This window comes from Enhydra lutris, unplaced genomic scaffold (genome assembly GCF_002288905.1).
Source record: "Enhydra lutris kenyoni isolate GAN:26980312 unplaced genomic scaffold, ASM228890v2 scaffoldscaffold28, whole genome shotgun sequence".
Lineage (NCBI taxonomy): Eukaryota > Metazoa > Chordata > Mammalia > Carnivora > Mustelidae > Enhydra > Enhydra lutris.
Genome location: NW_019154112.1, coordinates 16,073,538 through 16,093,433, shown reverse-complemented (window position 1 = coordinate 16,093,433; position 19,896 = coordinate 16,073,538). Strand labels below are relative to the sequence as shown.

The following is a 19,896-nucleotide window of genomic DNA, read 5'->3' as shown; positions in this document are numbered from 1 at the left end:
CTTGGGTATTGAGGGGGTAGACAGTGACAATATACGTATGATTTCATATTAAAGGCAAAAGACCAGTTCAGAGTCATCTGTAACCATGAAATTGGAGTCACACACACCTCGGTCTGATATTTAGGTTTGCCACTTTGTAACACTGTGATTTTGCTTAAGTTACTGAAAATATCCAAGTCTTGGTTCTCTCATATGTAAAATGGGCATCTACAAAGCCTCAGGGAGATTTTATTCTAGTACAAAATGATACAAACTAGAAGTGTCTGGTACATAAAGTCTCATCAATTGCTTGTGCGTATGTAATACTAAATCTGTCCACAAAAATAATTTGATAAAATCTATCTAAATCTTGAAGGTTGAAACACTTTGATTTGGCATTTTTAATTCTAGGAATTTATTGTCCAAATATACAAATAATATATACATGCAAAGAGGCACACATAACTAATTTCCCCAAATAATGGTTTATACTGGAAAAGATTAAAAATTGCCTAAGTGGTCACTATGTTATATTCATAAAATAAATTATGGTTTAACTATCTAAAAAGAAGGTGAAAGATCTACATACCAACACGTATTTTGTTCAAAATTCTGGTTTTCATAAAGGAAAAATCTTCCATCTGCTAAAGATGGATATTGTATTGCCATTGCCTGGATTAAAACTCTGTTATGATCTTAACTTTTATATTAGTAGTTATTTTACTTTTATATTAGCAGTTTGGGCTCCTATACATAAACTAAGCAAAACAAAAACATAATTTTTGAAAAGAAAAAAAAATCTCTAGTAAAAAAAGTAATTTTATATTTTCACTCAATAAATAAAAAATATGTTGATCAACATAGATTTTTACTTCTACTTATTAAATTGCAAACTTTTTTTCAGTTACATCTATAAAAAATTTTAAATATTTCCTTATAAGAAGCATAAAAAGTTCTAATATATAGTGTTTCATAATTTAAGGCATCTAGGATGCATTTACATAAATTATCAACTGAGAGGATGAAAAAAAAAATCATATGGGCAACTGGGAACGAACCTTCATGTTGTCTGAAAGTCTACTTTGCAGTGTCCGTAAGAAAAGCAGGCCAAAGCATCAACACGGATGCCAATTACACAGACAGCAAAGAAGCCAGATGCTGTTGGCAAAACATGCTCCAGAGTGTGGCATCTGGGTCTAATAACTGCCATACAGAGCCCCATCTGTAGCTAAAGCTGTTGACTCTGCTTTGGGGGAAGAAAAATCAGAAATAAAGAAGGCAGTTAAATTCTAAGCCATGCCAGGAATAGCAGAAGGCAGATTGCAGTCAGCATTCAAATTACATCCCTAGCCCATTTTGCTTTTTAATGTCTTGAAACTGTGTAAACACTAAACTACGTTAACTCCAGTTGTTTAGAGATGAGCACATACAGGTAAGTTCAGTAACTCAGAACACACAGATCACTTAAAGAGATTTGATATTTCTGCAAATATTCATTTTCCTAACTCTTTTTGTTCTCAGGGAATACAAGCATATAGTCAATGAAATACAATTTTCATTTGCTCTATTAAAATGTATGCTATGTTAAGCACTCATTATGGTGTGCAATGTGAATTTCTGCAAAAGCATGAAATTTAAGAATCTTCACTGAAATTTCTGATGTATCCTTGGGAATGACTCTTCACAAAATGAAGTAAGAGATTCTTTGTATTTTTTATTGTGAGTCCTGAAATTTTTGTTTATGGAAAATCTGTGAGAAACCTTCAAGAACTCTAAACTTTAACTAAACTCTTTCTTAATTACAAAGAACAATGTAATTTTTTTTTAGTGGTCTCCATTTACTATATACACAAATATATAAAAGGAAATGAATTAATATCAATATGATCCCACAGATTCATCATTAATAAAATGCTGCTCTAGTCTTATTCATACACATATTTTTGAAAACATGATAAATGTTGGGAATAATAAAAACTAGTGATACTTAGAGTTTAATACACATCAAGAAATAAGCGAAATACTTTGTGTCCAGAATTTTATTTAATTATCATCATAACTCTGTGAGGTATAGCTATTATTATTCATACTTTCTGGATTAAAAAAAAAAAAAAAAAAACAAAAAAACCCTGAAAGCTTAAGGATACAAATAAAATTCCTTAACCCAATCACACTAATCTTTAAGGACAGAACCAAACTTGATATCCTATATCCAGATACTCTGACCCTAAAATTCATGCTTTCTCTTTCCCTGTCTCTATCCTCTCTCTCTTCCATATAAATAATATAAAACATAATTTGGTATAATCACTTCAATAATGGCAGAAGAAAGACTTTGAAAATCCACTCCTCCTTAAAAGAAACAAGCACACTGGCAACATGGTCAAATCAACTTTCCCAGAACTCTATAAATAAACTAAAGGCTTGCAAAAGTCTGAGAAGTGTTTATTCAAGAAAAATGGTTGACTCTCATAAGCATAGTCACCTCTGTAGTGGTTGTTTGCAGTATTCCCATCCCTTTTCTCCAGCTCTGGAACAGACTTGAAAACCAATGGCACTGCAATTATGGCAACTGTGAAACCAACAGCCTAACATCCACTGAAGAGCAGGACAGGTTTGGAACTCACTTCCAAAAGGGCTTTCCCAGGAATGTCATTATTTCATTGGTCTGGTAACTATATGAAAAGTTCTTTTTCAGGAATAGACTTTATTCGACCTGACACAAAGCTTACTCTTTTCAGAAAGCCTAATATAAGGAGTATTTATTAATAACAGTGAGTAGTAATTGCCTAATATTGTCGCTGCTTGAGGTGACGATTACAGACAAGGCTGAGAAGAGGCTGACCAATATACTTTAAATAAAAAGTGCTGAATGAGATGTTCATAGATGTCTTTGAAAAGCTGGACATATTTTTGGGAAATTAGAAGACAAGACAACATGAAAGTCCACACAGGTCTAAGAAAGATAGGAAAAGATGTTAATCTCTTTTGTCTGACTGACCTTGAGCCTCTGTGCAAGCAGATACTGGAGAATAAGGCCGAGTTGTAAAATGCCTGGCTGAGTACTCAGCCAGTACTCATGCATGCCTCACCATATACACATAGTAAGGCTTATTAGTAGACACAGTAGTTTGAGGAAATTATAGAAAATTTCTGTTAAATCTTTAGTTGACCATTAGATTAGCCAAGTTGAGACTTGAATAGTCACAAGTGACAAAGAAAATGATTTATAGAACTATTTCAGAAAAATCTTTAAACAAACAACAGCAGAAAGAAAGAATTTAAAAAAAAAAAACCAACAAAAAATACAGTAACAACTGAGAAGAAGCAGGATCTGATTTCCAGATTTGCCACATTATACTATTTGAAAGGTCAAGTGTTCATAAAAAATTATAAGTCATACACAGACAGACAAGTATGACACATATATAGAAATAAAGCAACCAGGAGAAAGTATCCCTGAGGAAGTCTTGATATTGGACTTACTTGACACAGATATTAAATCAGCTAAAAGAAATGTGTTCAAAGAAAAACAGAAGCCATATCTAAATAATTAAATAGGGCACCTGGATGGTTTAGTCAGTTTAGCTTCTGACTCCTGACTTCCGCTCAGGTTATGATCTCAGGGTCCTGATATTGAGCCTCTCCTCACATTCTGCTCTGGATATGGAGCCTGCTTAGGATTCTCTCACACCCTCTCCCTTTGCCCCTTCCTCCAATTTGCATGCACACTCTCACTCGTGCACTCTCTCTCTCTCTCTCAAAAAAAGGAATAAATAAATAAATAAGTGTGAGATTGATGTTTTGCCAATTTGAGAATATAAAGAAATATCAATTATAAACAAGGGCACAATAGAAATTCTGGAATTAAATGTATAAAAATAAAAATTAAAAATTACTAGGGGGGGCACACCGCTAGATTTAAGTTGGTAGAAGAAGGAAGCTATGCATTTGAAGATAAAATCAATTAAGATTATTGATCCTGAAGACCAGAAAGAAAAATGAACAGAGCCTCAGAGACCTGTGGGACACCATAAGAACATTAACATACACATGTGAGAGTTGTAGAATCAGAAGAGAGAGAGGAAAAAAAAGACATAAAATATTTGAAGAAATAAATGCCAAAATGTGGGAGGCCATGGTTAAGGCTTGAGATGAGAACCAAACCAGGCCCTGACTTGTGCCTCCTTTAAAGGCTGAATAGCTGAACAAAAGGCTTAGGTCAATAAAGTCGAGTAGCACTGAGAAAGGGTCTGTGCTATGTGTTATGCGCTCGCCTACATGACATCCCACATGTTTGCTAGTCAGATAGAGATGATTTGGCCAGGGTCAGAAATTCTTGGCTGGTCCTTGCTGTCCTTGCACGGTCTATAGACTACACCACTGTAAGACTGTGCTGTGCTTACATAAACTATGTCTTGAGTGGCCTTGAAGTCAGTACATCTGGCGCTAGAAGGTCTGCTATTGATGTCTAGGAAATAGATAATGGGAAAGCTTGAAGGATTTTCTGTGCTTGTTGCAAACTCTTTAGTAATCAGCTAAAAATAGACACTTTTCTTATGATTGTTTCTGTTAGCTATAAAATGCCTCACAGCCTTGAATAAAATTGGCACTATTGGACATCCTCCTTGGTGCTCCTCCTGCCCCCATCTCTTTGTCTCTTAATTTCTTTTCACCATCCTCTTACCCTCACGTTCCTGGTCGATTTGTCGTGCCGGCCGCGACACCAAAATTTTCTAAATTTGATAAAAAACATTAATCTACACCTCCAAGAAGCTCAATGATTTCCAGATAAAATAAACTCAAAAACATAAAAAGCTAATCAATCACATGATAATCAACCTGTCAAAAGACAAAGAATTTTGGTAGCATCAAGAGAAAATAATTCATTATGTACAAGGAATCCCCAGTACAATTAACAATTGACTTATCAGAAAACATGTAGTCCAGATATCTTAAGTGCTGGAAGTAAAAGACTGTCAACCACAAATTCTTTATTTCTTAACGCTATCCCTTAAATTAAAGGAGAAATTAAATCATTTCCAGATAAAACAGAACTGAGAGAATTCATCAGCAGCAGATCTGCCTTATAAGAATTAGTAAAGAAAATCCTTCAGATTAAGATGAAAAGATACTAGACAATAATCTGAATTCACACACAAAAATAAAATGCACCGGTAATGGTAATCATATGGGTAAATATAAAAGACAGTATAAAGGTGTTTTTGCTTATTTCTCTTTTCATTTCCTATCTGATTTAAAAGAAAGTGCATAAAACAATCCTATAAAATTGTGTTGATGGGCTTATAATTAATAATACCTGAAGGAGATGGGAGGGAATGAAGCAATGGTGGAGCAAAGTTTTTGTATACTGTTGAAATTAAGTCAGTATTAACACTATGTAAATTACTTTAAGTCAAGAAGTTAACTGTAATCTATGGAATAACCACTAAGAAACTAAGTAAAAATATATAGTAAAAATAAAAAGGAAACCAAAGTGTAATAACAGGAAAAACCTAACACAAAAGAAGGCAATAATGGAGGAATAAAGGAATAAAAAACCTTAAAAGATATAACATATTTAAAATAAAAGAAAACAACCTTAATAAAACTATTTCACTATTAATGTTAAATGCAAATTAAGTAGACATTTCAATAAAGGTAGAATAGACAGAATGAATTTTTAAAAACAGTCAATTTATATCCTATCTATAAGAGACAAGCTTTACATTCAAAGGCACAAACAGGTTAAAAATAAAAAGTTAGAAAAATAAATGCTATGCCATTAATAATCAAAAAAGAGCTGAGACAGCTATGCTAATATCAGGCAAAATACACTTTAAGCAAAAAAAGGTTACTCACAACAAAGGACATTTTATAAATATTTAAATCTGTCAGTAACATCTAACAATTAGATCTTAGAGCCTTAAGATCTAACTTAAGTAAATGAAGCAAAATGTGGCAGACTAAAAGGATTAGTAAATAATTTTACAATAACAATTGCAAACTTTAACTCTATAATGGATAGAACAAATTGGCAGAAAATGCAGGGTATAAAAGACTTGATCGACATATAAACCAACTAGACCTAAAAGACTCCTACAGAACATTCCACATAACAGTGGAATATGCACTCTTGTCAAATATGCAAAGAACATATGTTAAGTTGTAATACATGCCTCAGCAAGTTTTAAAAGATTTAACTTATACAAAACAAGTTTTCTTACCATGATAAAAGTAGAAAACATATAGTGCTCAGGCACTATAAGCTAGGTTTGCAGCTAGCTCTTGGTGTTCTCCTGTTGAACATTTCAACAGACAATTTCACAGAAAATCAAAAGGAGACAAAGCAACTCTATGACCCTGATTGTTATAAAGACAAGCCTGCCTCATAAACATTTCTAAATACAGACAAAAACTTGAACATTATCTAAACCACAAGAATAGCCAAACATTCTATCATGGTTGTATGTCTATCATATTAACATGATTGATATAAATAGTTGCTGCCTCTTTAGAAATTTGGATTTTACCTCTGTCCAGTCTTCCTTTCTCCTAGGTAAGAGATTTGTTATGAATATAGATAATTCTTTCCACTTCCTGAAGGTCTCTTTATCCAGGTCCACTTTCTTAACCCCCCCAAAATTATATGTCACAAACTCAAACCTCTAAATCCTTTCCAGCCCCCTTCTACTGAGATGCCACATGGATTTACATAGTGTGTGTCCTCCGTTATAGTAATAAGTTATTAACCCAATTTTTTTAACCACAGGCATGTTCCTGTTGGTGTTTGTTTGGAGGTGATTAACAGTGTGAGTATACAAAGGCACAAATTATCTTAGGAAATATAGAAAAAGCCAAATATTAAAGAGTATGTAACAGAATCTTCGATATATATATTATATATTACACATTGTAGGTTATAATTAATAATCATTTAAGAGTAATAAAATAAGCATAGACAATTACAGGAAGTTTTTCTTTCCTAGCTCAACAGAAGTTGATTGTTTCTCCTACCATATAGATGGAAAGGCAGTTAATACAAATTTGTGATATGTCAATTTTAAATAATTGATAATTCACAAAAAATAGCTTTTTACATTTTTATATATTTTAAAATAATGTCAACTACTGGCACTGTGAGTTTTCTATATTAAAAATTGTTCATTTTTTCTCTTAAACTATTGCCAGATATTTCAGAATTGTCTTTAAATGAAATAACCTGCCTACTGTTAATCAGTCTGGATCTTATATCCCACTTTAGTCACCCAAAATAAGAATATCTTTGACAAAATATTTGTCAAAACCCTTACATGCTTGAGATGATCTGAAATCATCAACTGTAATCACAAGACAAGATAGTGTATGAGTTATTTTAGAGGACACTCTGAAGTCATTTTGATTTATCCCTGAAAAAATAATCATCTAAGTAAATTTGCATTCAATTAATCTGCTTCTGTGACAAGAAGAAAATCATTCTAGTCACAGTACATCTGGTTTTGCATCTACTTGAGATACCTGGAGTTTACCAAACAAGTTAAAAATGAAAGCTATTTTATCAATATATATTTGGTTATTAAACTTTTGCAATATTAGCAATAGTTATTCAGAATTTCTATTTAGAGCTTATTTCTCACCTAGAAACTAATACAATTGGATTCGGGAAAATGTGGACTAATTAATGCAAAACTGATCAATAATTCAGTGAAAGTAATCCAAATTCATGAAAATCTCCAGGTAATAAACTGAAAGTTTTAATTCAACATACACATGAAAGAGTCATATGGTGGTACTCATTTTACATGAATGATCCAAAACACTGAGATGACAAAGGCATGTTTTGAAGAAGTAAATGCATTTTTTTTTAAGATTTTATTTATTTATTTGATGGACAGAGATCACAAGTAGGCAGAGAGGCAGGCAGAGAGAGAGGAGGAAGCAGGCTCCCTGTGGAGCAGAGAGCCTGATGCAGGGCTCGATCCCAGGACCCTGGGATCACGACCTGAGCCGAAGGCAGAGGCTTTAACCCACTGAGCCACCCAGGTGCCCCGAAGTAAATGCATTTGTAACATGTGTCAGATCTGGACATTGTACTTCCAAGTTCAATCTTGTTTATAACTTTTGGACACAAATTTCAAATGAATGTTGACACTATCTTGTCAGGAAATGTCTCTTCATCTTGAGATTATTATTTTAATTAATAGATGAAAAGTGAAAATAACGCTGGAATTATCATAGGGCACTGAATACTCCAAGTAATTTTATGAAGGAAACAATAAATACATTACTCACTGATTGTTATTGTAGATGTCAGTACAGGTGGAATTGTTCTTACAAGTATTCATTTTGCAGTCATTGGATTCTTGTTCGCAAAAACTTCCTTCCCAACCAGGTAAGCAGACACACTGGTAGCTCTAAAGGAATATGAAAATTATACAACCTTTAGGTTATTTCTTGCTATTAAGCCTATAATACAGTTATTATTCCTGGCTATTTTGATCTGTCAATTTATGTCTATTTTAATTCTTACAGAATGTTAATACTTCCCCAAAATTACTTTTACCACAGATTAAAAACTATGTGAACAGTTTCTTAAGTACTTAATTCAATAAAAATAAATATGTATTATGTTCTGGACACAAAACTCTTGGTTTTGTTAAATATCTTAATATAAAAACAGTGTATTAGTAATATGAGGTTAGTGATGGTATAAAACTAAATAAATACATAACTCAGCAACTAGCTCACGAGTTAAAAAAATATATAACTACAACAAATAAACCTTCTGACTGTTTTGTGGCATTATTTACAAATAATCTATGTCAATACAGTATTGTTAGTCAACTGAAGCTGCTAAACTTTGAATAGCGTTTTTCTAAGAGATAGAGTAGGCCAATAACAATATTCAAAATACTAACACTCAAAATACTAAAATACTTTTCCAGGATTGGGAAAACAAAAACATCTCAAAGTACTGTGGGACAATAATTTATATATTAGAAATACTTTCAAAGAACAGGGCTCTTGTAAAAAAATAGAATTTGGTCTTTTACATTTAAAGATTCTAGATTTAGAATAATGAAAAATACTAAGATCAATGTTAGCTGTTTTCTTAATCTTCACTCTTTCATATAGTAGCCACTAGCCACATGTGGTTATAGAGCATTGACATGTGGCTAGTATCAAATGAGATGTAACTGAATTTGAAGATTTAGTATGAAAAAAGGATATAAAGCATTTTACTAATAATTTTATTACTTACATGTTATAATGGTAATGATTTGAATATAAAGAGTTAAACAAAACATTAACTTCTTTTAACTTTTTCTATTGTGGCTGTTAGAAAATTTAAAACACACACACAGGTCTCATTACTTTTCTCTGAGACAGAGCTGTGCTAGGTGATGGCAACCCAGTTTCTCTGCTTGCAAATATAGTTAAGAAGTCTATCTAGTTAGAGGCACATGTATGAGGAGCAGGAGCTCTCTGAGATTAAGGAACCTCTTGTACTTTAATACATTCTAGCTTCTTGAGGAGGTCTGGCACCTAACAGATGCTTAATACATGTTGGATGAACACATGAAAAAGAATAAATATGATAGTAAAAGTAAAAGCCGAAGTAACCAGAATGGATTTCAAAAGGATTCTATGTTTGCTAGAGGTGAATAGCAAATTTGTTTTGAGCATTACAGTCAAACAATATCTTAATCAGAGAAACAAATAAATTCATGCTCCCTGTATTTGCATTTAGGTTACAGTAATTCAAATGTATGAGCAGTGCCACTGAATATTCTGCTTTGGTTTAATAGGGTCAATTGGTTTGCTATGGCTTGTGAGCTGCTGAAAAGCAGAGAGGGATGAGAGCCACCACATTGTCAACTCTGGGTTTTATTCTTGACTTATGTGTTAATTCTCCAGGTTACTCATTAATACTATTCATGGTTTGCTGGATTTTTGCAGTAATTTTTTCCATGCATTGTGGCCCCTACATTGTTAATGTTCTCAATGAGTTCGGTTACTTTTGGAAAGTTTTCACTTACTGTATTTGGCTTATTATTTTTCCTTCCCCTTTTTGTAAGCATTGATAAAAGACTTACAAGAAATTTGGTATAATGATTATATTTATTTGAAATGGAAGCAATTCTATAGTAAGCAAGGCAAGTAAGTGCTATAGGTAAATGCAGAAAACTACACAATTCAGTGATGGAATTTAAGGTAGAGTGGGATGGAAAACATGCATAAGTCTGTGGGACAATGAGGTGCCCTGTTCACTTTCTACGATGTATGAATCTCTTTGTAAAGACAAAAACACAAGTCTACTACTGATTTTTATTTTGACATCTCAGTAATAATTTGAAATTAACGTGACAAGTGAGTCAAAAGCCAATCAAATATCTTTTCCATTAAAGCCATACATCCCTTAAAAGCTAATAATTATTGGTATTCTTTTTTTTTATTAATTTTTTTAAAGATTTTATTTATTTATTTGACAGAGAGAGAGATCACAAGTAGGCAGAGAGGCAGTCAGAAAGAGAGGAGGAAGCAGGCTCCCTGCTGAGCAGAGAGCCCGATGCGGGCCTCGATCCCAGGACCCTGGGACCATGGCCTGAGCTGAAGGCAGAGGCTTTAACCCACTGAGCCACCCAGGCGCCTAATTATTGGTATTCTTGATGACTTAATAATTAGTAGAAAATTATCATCAATTTAATGGTATAATTATCATTAAAGTGTAAGGTACAATAGCAGTGATCTCTAGATATGATAAAATCTGTACAAAAAGGAAATATTAAAAAATGAGGAAAATATGGGTTTTAAATAATTAAACATTACAAATATAAATTTTGAAGAAAGCAGAAATGAATATGAACTAGAAATAACCCAGAGTTCAAGTATTTCTATTCATCCATTGCTAACTTAATTCAGAAGCATTTTTCTGAATTTAGACACTCTTTGTACAAGGCACTTTCCCATTCAACATTGAAAAGTTAATTAATTCCAGTAATTTAAAATAAAAGTTAAAGGTAAAATACTATTTTTTAAATCATATTACCAAAAACCATATTGTCCAAAAGTAACATTAAGAGAGTAACCACAGATTTAGGAACCTCTCCAGACCAATGTTGGATAAGTACAAAGAAAACACATTGAGAATGAAAGATGAAGAGTAAATTTTAAAAGTAACTGAGGAATAAAGACACATTACCTTCAAACAGCCAAAGACTAACATCTTATTTCCCAGTAGTAGAAGCAAGAACCTAGTAACAAATATTCTAATGGAGTGAAAGAAAATAACTAGGAGTGAAAGAAAATAACTATCAACCTAAAAATCTATGGCCAGTAAAAAATACCCTTTTGGGGAAAGGAGAATAAACACATTTGTAGAAAACCAACACCTGAGAATTTACTGCAATGTTTAAGATTGTGGGTATCTGGTGACAACCAGCCAGGATTTCAACTATGCTCTGAGAATTATTTACTATGTAATTATAAGAATGTTGTTTAATCTCAAGGAACATCAGAAATAATGGTACCTGATTGATAAGGGTGTGAGGATTAAATGAGTACCTAATATAGAACTTCATATGATATCTGACCTACAGTAAGAATCCAGTAAATTTTAACTAAAACTTTCGTTTTTATGGGGGAGGGGCAAAGGGAGAGGGAAGGAGAGAATCTTAAGTAGGCTCTACACCTACCTGGGGCTCAGTCTCACAACCCTGAGATCATGACCTGAGCTGAAATCAAGAGTCAGACACTTAACAGACTGAGTCACCCAGTCCATCTGAAAATGTTCTTTTATCCAGTGAATTATTCAGGTAGTCTGAACTACTCCTCAGTCTCTGATTCCTGCTTCTTTGACATTTTTCCACCTGGAATACTTTTACTTACTTCCTCCAAACCCATCTTTCCAAAGTTTATTCTTCCCTCAAGGTTAAAATGTCACATTCTAACTGAACCATGATCAATTCCTACAGTATACTTTCCTCTCTCACAATTTCTATATTATCTTTTTTTTTGATACTTTTAAAGTACAAGAGTTACTCATATACATATTCTGTTTTCCACTTAGTACTTATGATATCTAAAAATATTTTATTGTTTTTGTCTAATGTAAAATATAAATAAAAACATAAATTCTAAGAAGGCATGAACTAATGTTTTTTGTTCAGTTATCATCAATATTTGGAATACTGTTTATATCAGATGAAAAGAATGAATATTAGAACATAAGATATATATGATACTAATTGGTAATAATATAGTCATAGTGAATATTTTGTTTAGGAACTTTTTAGATATTAAATCATCTCATTTTCCTAACAAGAAAAAGTATATTTTAAAATACCTTTAAATAACCCTTCATATAAATGTTTAACTAAAAAACATTTCTATAACTAAGGATTGGAAATTCCAATAAAAGAATATAGGATTAGTTCTACTATAAAAAAGTGCTTATATATTCAGATCGTTTTATTTGACTCAATCTTAGTCACAAAATTTATCTTACAAAAAATATTTCCTGTGTAAAACTTACTTTTAGATTCCTGAAAATGTAGATACACACCAAAAGAATAAAAATAACATTTTTAAATTGTGGTCTTTTTCTGGCACATTATTCATATCTAGACAAAAGAACAAAGATTTCTTTTTTCGTTAATAAAATTTTTAAAAAATAAAGTAAAATTCATAATAAATTCAGTCCTTGTAACAATAAAGAGCTCTCGGGTGGAGGAGCAAGATGCCAAAGGAGTAGGAGACCTAAATATCACCAAGTCCCAGGAGTTCAGCTAGATAGTTATCAAACCATTCTGAACACCTACAAACTCAATAGGAGATCAAAGAGAAGAAGAGCAGTAATTCTAGGAACAGAAAAGCAACCACTTTCTGGAAGGCAGGATGTGCAGAAAAGTGAATCCGAGGTGATATATAGGAAGATAGACCTCAGGGGGCGGGGACGGCTCATGGCAGGCCTTAGAGCAGTGGAGCACAAAATTGTAACTTTTAGAAGTCTGCTCCACTAAGGGACATTGCCCCAGAGGCTAAGCAGAGGGTGGAGCCCTTGAGGAAACAGTGTGGTCTCAGGACCTGTGGGGTTACAAAAAGACCAGTGGTGTCTGAGTGTGGCAGAACTCCCAGGTGTCAGAATGGGGAAGCCAGGTGCACAGATGGAACCTAGGAGTGGGCTGTCATCTCAGGATTATCTTAAACTGTGATCCAAGACACAAATGGACCACTACTCTTCAAGGAGGGACGCCACAAGTGGGAGATCTGGGGAGATTCCCTCCTTCCTTCTCTAGGAGGAGCAGTGCAGAAGTTCATTGCAGGAATCTGCTGGGTTTGGAGACTACAAACAGGACCGTGCACCAGAGACAGAAATGCTTGGTCACAGACTGGATGAGCACAGAATGCGGCTGGAGACCAGGAAGATGGGAGTGACTGACTGCTTTTCTTTGAGGGCGCATTGAGAAGTGGGGCCACAAGCTCTTGGCTTGTCCAGGCTGGAAATTGGGAGGCTGCCATTTTCATTCTCCTCCCCCAAAGCTATATAGAAAGTGTTCAGGGAACAAAAGCTACTGAGAGCAAAACCAAGTAGATTACTTAGCATGGCCCCTGGCAAGGGTGGTGTAATTCTACCTCAGGCAAAGACCTTCGAAAGAATCATTGCAACAGGCCCCTCCCCCATAAGAGAAACAAGAACATCTGGCCATGACCAAGCTTGGGATACAGTTTCTTCTAACAGATCAAAATAACACTAAATATAACCTAAATCTAGTGCATGGCTTAGCTCTGGTCTCCAGCCTGATCACATTCTTTCCTTTTTTTTCCTTTTTTCAACTAACTTATCAATTCCTTTTTTAGAATCTTTTTAAACTTTCATCTTTACAGTCTTATTCCATCCCTTCATCATGTTTACCCTTATTTTTGTATATATATATAAGTTTTGCTTTCTTTAAAATTTTTGGAGGCAGTTTCTTCTAACAAACCAAAATTCATCCAAAATCAAGTATGTGGCTCTGTTCTATTCTCCCCCCACCCCCGATTCTGGGTCTCTTCTGAATTGGCTAGTGTATATTTTTCTGAGGTCATTCTTACACTTTTAGTGTTTTGTTCTCTCATTCATCTATTCTTATGTGGATAAAATGACAAGGTGGAAACACTCACCTCAAAAAAAAAAGAACAAGAGACAGTACCAATGGCTAGGGACCTAATCAATACAGATATTAGTAAGATGTCTGATCTAGAGTTCAGAATGATGATTATCAAGGGGCTAGTTGGGCTCAAAAAAAGCATTGGAATACTAGAGAATCCCCTTCTGGAGAAATAAAATCACTTTCTGGAGAGAAAAAAAAAACTAAAATCTAATCAACTTGAAATAAAAAAAGCTATTAATGAGGTGAAATCGAAAATGGAGGCTCTTACTGTTAGGATAAATGAGGCAGAATAGAGAATTAATGATATAGAAGACAAAATGACAGAGAATAAAGAAGCTTAGAAAAAGAGAAACATACAACTACTGGACCACCAGGGGAGAAATTGAGAGATAAATGATACTAAAAGATGAAACAATATTAGAATAATTGGGATCCCAGAAGAAGAAGGGGGGGGGGGCAGAAGGTATAATGGAGCACATTATAGTAGAGAATTTCCCTAATATAGCAAAGGGAAAAAGCATCAAAATCCAGGAAGCACTGAGAACCCCCTTCAAAATTAATTAAAATAGGTCCACACACTGTCATCTAATGGTAAAACTTACAAGTATCAGTGACAAAGAGAAAATCCTGAAAGCAGCTCAGGACAAGAGGTCTGTAACATACTTTGGTAGAAATATTAAATTGGCAGCAGACCTATGCACAGAGATCTGGCAGGCCAGAAAGGACTGGCATGATATATTCAGAGCACTAAATGAGAAAAATATGCATCCAATTATACTACATCCAGCTAGGCTGTCATTGAAAATAGAGAGATAAAAAGCTTCCAGGACAAACAAAAACTAAAAGAATTTGTAAACAACAAACCAGCCCTACAGGAAATATTGAAAGGGGTCCTCTAAGCAAAGAGAGAGTCTAAAAGTAGTAGACCAGAAAGGAACAGCAACAATATACAGTAACACTCAACTTTATAGGCCATACAATGGCACTAAATTCATATCTTTCAATAGTTACCCTGAATGTAAATGGGCTAAATGCCCCAATCAAAAGACACAGGGTATCAGAATGGATAAAAAAACAAACAAACAAACAAACAAACAAAAAAACACAACAACAAGATCCATCAATATGCAGTCTACAGGAAACTCATTTTAGACCCAAAGACACCTCCAGATTCAAAGTGACAGGTGGAAAACAATTTACCATGCTAATGGACATCAAAAGAATGCTGGGGTGGCAATCTTTATATCAGACAGATTAGATTTTAAGCCAAAGACTATAAGAGATGAGGAAGGACACTACATCATACTTAAAGAGTCTGTCCAACAAGAAGATCTAACAATTTTAAATATCTATGCCCCTAACATGGTAGCAGCTAATTATATAAACCAATTAATAACAAAATCAAAGAAACACATCAACAATAATACAATAACAGTAGGGAACTTTAAAACCCACCACCACTGAAATGGACAAGCAAAGATCAACAAGGAAATAAAGGCTTTATATGAAACGCTGGACCAGATGGACACCACGATATATTCAGAACATTCCATCCCAAAGGAACAGAATACACATTCTTCTCTAGTGCACATGGAACATTCTCCAGAACAGATCACATCCTGGGTCACAAATCAGGTCTCAACCAGTACCAAAAGACTGTGATCATTCCCTGCATATTTTCAGACCATAATGCTTTGAAACTAGAATTAACCACAAAAAGAAAGTTGGAAAGAACTCAAATACATGGAGGCTAAGGAGCATCCTACTAAAGAATGAATGGATCAACCAGGAAATTAAAGGAGAATTTTTTTAAAAAAATCATGGAAACAAATGAAAATGAAAACACAAGTATTCAAAATATTTGGGACCCAGTAAAGGCAGTCCTGAGAAGAAACTATATAGTGATAAAAGCCTTTCTCAAGAAACAAGATACTTTCAAATACACAACCTAACCCTATACCACAAGGAGCTAGAGAAAGAGCAGGAAAGAAAGCCTAAACCCAGCATGAGAAGAGAAATAAAGATCAGAGCCGAAATCAATGAAATAGAAACCAAAAGAAACAGAACAGATCAATGAAACAAGCAGCTGGTTCAATGAAAGAATTAATAAGATTGATAAACCCCTGGCTAGACTTATCAAAAAGAAAAGAGAAAGGACCCAAATCAATAAAATCATGAATAAAAGAGGAGAGATCACAACCAACACTAAAGAAATACAAACAATTATAAGCATATATTATGAGCAACTATAAACCAGCAAATTTGACAATCTGGAAGAAATGGATGCATTTCTAGAGACCTGTAAACTACCAAAACTGAACCAGGAAGAAATAGAAAACCTGAACAGACCCATAACTGGTAAGGAGATTGAAGCAGTCATTAAAAATCTCCCAACAAAGAAGACCCAGGGCCACACAGCTTCCCAGGGGAATTCTACAAAACATTTAAAGAAGAATTAATTCCTATTCTCCTGAAACTGTTCCAAAAAATAGAAATGGTAGGGAAAGTTCCAAACTCATTTTATGAGGCCAGCATGACCTTGATCCCAAAACCAGACAAAGACCCCATTAAGGAGAATTACAGAGTAATATCCTTGATGAACATGGATGTGAAAATTCTCACCAAAATACTAGCCAAAAGTATCCAACAGTATATTAAAACAATTATCCACCATGACCACGTGGGATTTATTCCTGGGCTGCAAGGATGGTTCAACATCCACATATTAATCAATGTGATACAATACATTAATAAAAGAAAGAACAAACCCATATGATACTCTCAGTAGATGTTGAAAAAGCATTTGACAAAGAACAGCATACTTTCTTAGTCAAAACTCTTCACAGTGTAGGCATAGAGGGTACATACCTCGATATCATCAAAGCCATCTATGATAAACCCACAGTGAATATCATTCTTGATGGGAAAAAACTGAGAGCTTTCCCCTAAGGTCAGGAAAACATGGCAGGGATGTGCACTATCACCACTGCTATTCGACATAGCACTAGAAGTCCTAGCCTCAGGAATCAGACAATGAAAAGAAATTAAAGGCATCCAAATCAGCAAAGAAAAAGTTAAACTATTACTCTTTGCAGATGATATGATAATTTATGTGGAAAACCCAAAAGATTCTACTCCCAAACTGCTAGAACTCATACAGGAATTCAGTAAAGTGTCAAGATATGAAATCAATGCACAGAAATCAGTTGCATTTCTATACACCAACAGCAAGACAGAAAAAAGAGAAATTAAGGAGTCGATCCCATTTACAATTGCACTCTAAACCATACAATACCTAGGAATAAACCTAACCAAAGAAGCAAAGAATCTATACTCAGAAAACTATAAAGTACTCATGAAAGAAATTGAGGGAAGCACAAAGAAATAGAAAAACGTTCCATGCTCATGGATTGGAAGAACAAATATTGTGAAAATGTCTATGCTACCTAAAGCAATCTACACATTTAACACAATCCCTATCAAAATACCATCAATTTTTTTTAAAGAAATGGAACAAATAATCCTAAAATGGAACCAAAAAAGACCCTGAATAGTCAGAGGAATGTTGAAAAAGAAAACCAAAATTGGCAGCATCGCAATTACAGACTTTAGGCTCATTACAAAGCTGTAATCAAGACAGTATGGTAGTGGCACAAAAACAGACACATAGATCAATGGAACAGAATAAAAAGTCCAGAAATAGACCCTCAACTCTATAGTCAACTAATCTTCGACAAAGCAGGAAAGAATGTCCAGTGAAAAAAAGACGATCTCTTCAACAAATGGTGTTGGAAAAACTGGACAGCCACATGCAGAAGAATGAAACTGGACCATTTCCTTACACCACACACAAAAATAGACTCCAAATGGATGAAAGACCTCAATGTGAGACATGAATCCATCAAAATCCAAGAGGAAAACACAGACAGCAACCTCTTTGACCTCAGCCACAGCAACTTCTTAGAAACATAGCCAAAGTCAAGGGATGCAAGGATAAAAATGAACTACTGGACTTCATTAAGATCAAAAGCTTTTGCACAGCAAAGGAAACAGTCAACAAAACCAAAAGACAACTGACAGAATGGAAGAAGATATTTGGAAATGAGATATTAGATAAAGGGCTAGTATCCAAAATCTATAAACAACCTATCAAACTCAACACCCAAAGAACAAATAATCCAATCAAGAAATGTGCAGAAGACATGAACAGATGGACAGACATCCAAATGGACAATAGGTACATTAAAAAGTGCTCCAGATCACTTGGCATCAGGGAAATACAAATCAAAACCACAGTGAGATACCACCTCACTCTTGTCAGAATGGCTAAAATTAACAAGTCTGGAAATGATAGATATTGGCAAGGATGCAGAGAAAGGAGAACCCTCTCCTACACTGTTGGTTGGAATGCAAACTAGTGTAGCCACCCTGGAAAATAGCATGGAGATTCCTCAGAAAGTTAAAAATAGTGCTACCCTATGACCCAGCAATTGCACTACTGGGGTATTTACCCTGAAGATACAAATGTAGTGATCCAAAGGGGAACTTGCACCAGAATATTTATAGCAGCAATGTCCACAATAGCCAAACTATGGAAAGAACCTAGATGTCCATCAACAGAGGAATGGATAAAGAAGATGTAAGCACACACACACACTGGACTACTATGCAGCCATCAAAAATGAAATCTTGCCATTTGCAATGACATGGATGGAACTAGAGGGCATTATGCTAAGCAAAATAAGTCAATCAGAGAAAGACAATTATCATATGATCTCTCTGATATGAGGAATTTGAGAGGCAGGGTGGGGTGTCGTGGGGTGTACTGAGGAAAAAATGAAACAAGATGCAACTGGGGAAGGAGATAAACCATAAGAGACTCTTAATCTCAGGAAACAATCTGAGGGTTGCTTGGGGGTGTTGGGGGGAGGGCTGAGGTGGCTGGGTTATGGACATTGGGGAGGGTATGTGCTATGGTGAGTGTTGTGAATTGTGTAAGACTGATGATTCAGAGACCTGTACCTCTGAAGCAAATAATACATTATATGTTAATAAAAAAAAAAATGCTCTCCAAAAAAAAAAAAAAAAAAGAATGAGCTCTGCCTATTGACTCATAGTCTATTTCCTTTTAATGTTATTTTTAGAATTCATTTTAATCTACAAAAACTTATAAAATTGGCTATAGACACAAAGACTGACAAATACTATATGTAATGATACTCAGGATTAGATATAATATAGTAATATTTATTCTTAAAAACAACCAGATCTATGCTAATACGATTTCTTTGAACTATAGAAAGTGATTTATCTTGGTGCTTTAAGTCTAAAATGAAGTAATATGTATTATTCTGACAGAAAGTTAATGGGATATTTAAAAACAATTTCTGCAAAAAGTTATAAATGCTGAATTTGACTGAACATATTTTGAAATAATGCAATGAAAATACATGTTAAAATGAGTGGTACTTTCAAGGCTGAACTCTTTTAGAAAAACAGTTTCTTTAACTTGGGGAAATTAAATAGATAAAGATAATGAAAAGCTGCATGTTAGATGTGAATGTTGATAGGGCATAAATCAAACTATACTGACCTTTTAAAAACACTTTCTAAAGGAAGTATAAACCTGTAATAAACTCATTCATTGTTTTCATATAAAGGTTTTTTTGATTAGTATTAAGAAAAGCAGATTAGTATTAGTGCCTATTCTAAATGAGGAAATGTCTTTAAGTACAAAGTTCCACTTTCCCTACAATTAGTTCTT

At 34.2% G+C, this 19,896-nt stretch overlaps 1 protein-coding gene across 1 annotated transcript in view; it reads right to left on the bottom strand.

Annotated features, from left to right (window-relative positions):
• LOC111152227 (eyes shut homolog (Drosophila)) overlaps nucleotides 1-19,896 on the bottom strand; it is a 1,631,332-nt gene that overhangs the window by 1,139,886 nt on the left and 471,550 nt on the right. Inside the window, 1 exon segment of the mRNA XM_022510634.1 lies at nucleotides 8,272-8,393. Within this exon segment, the coding sequence (XP_022366342.1) occupies nucleotides 8,272-8,393 (122 nt within the window).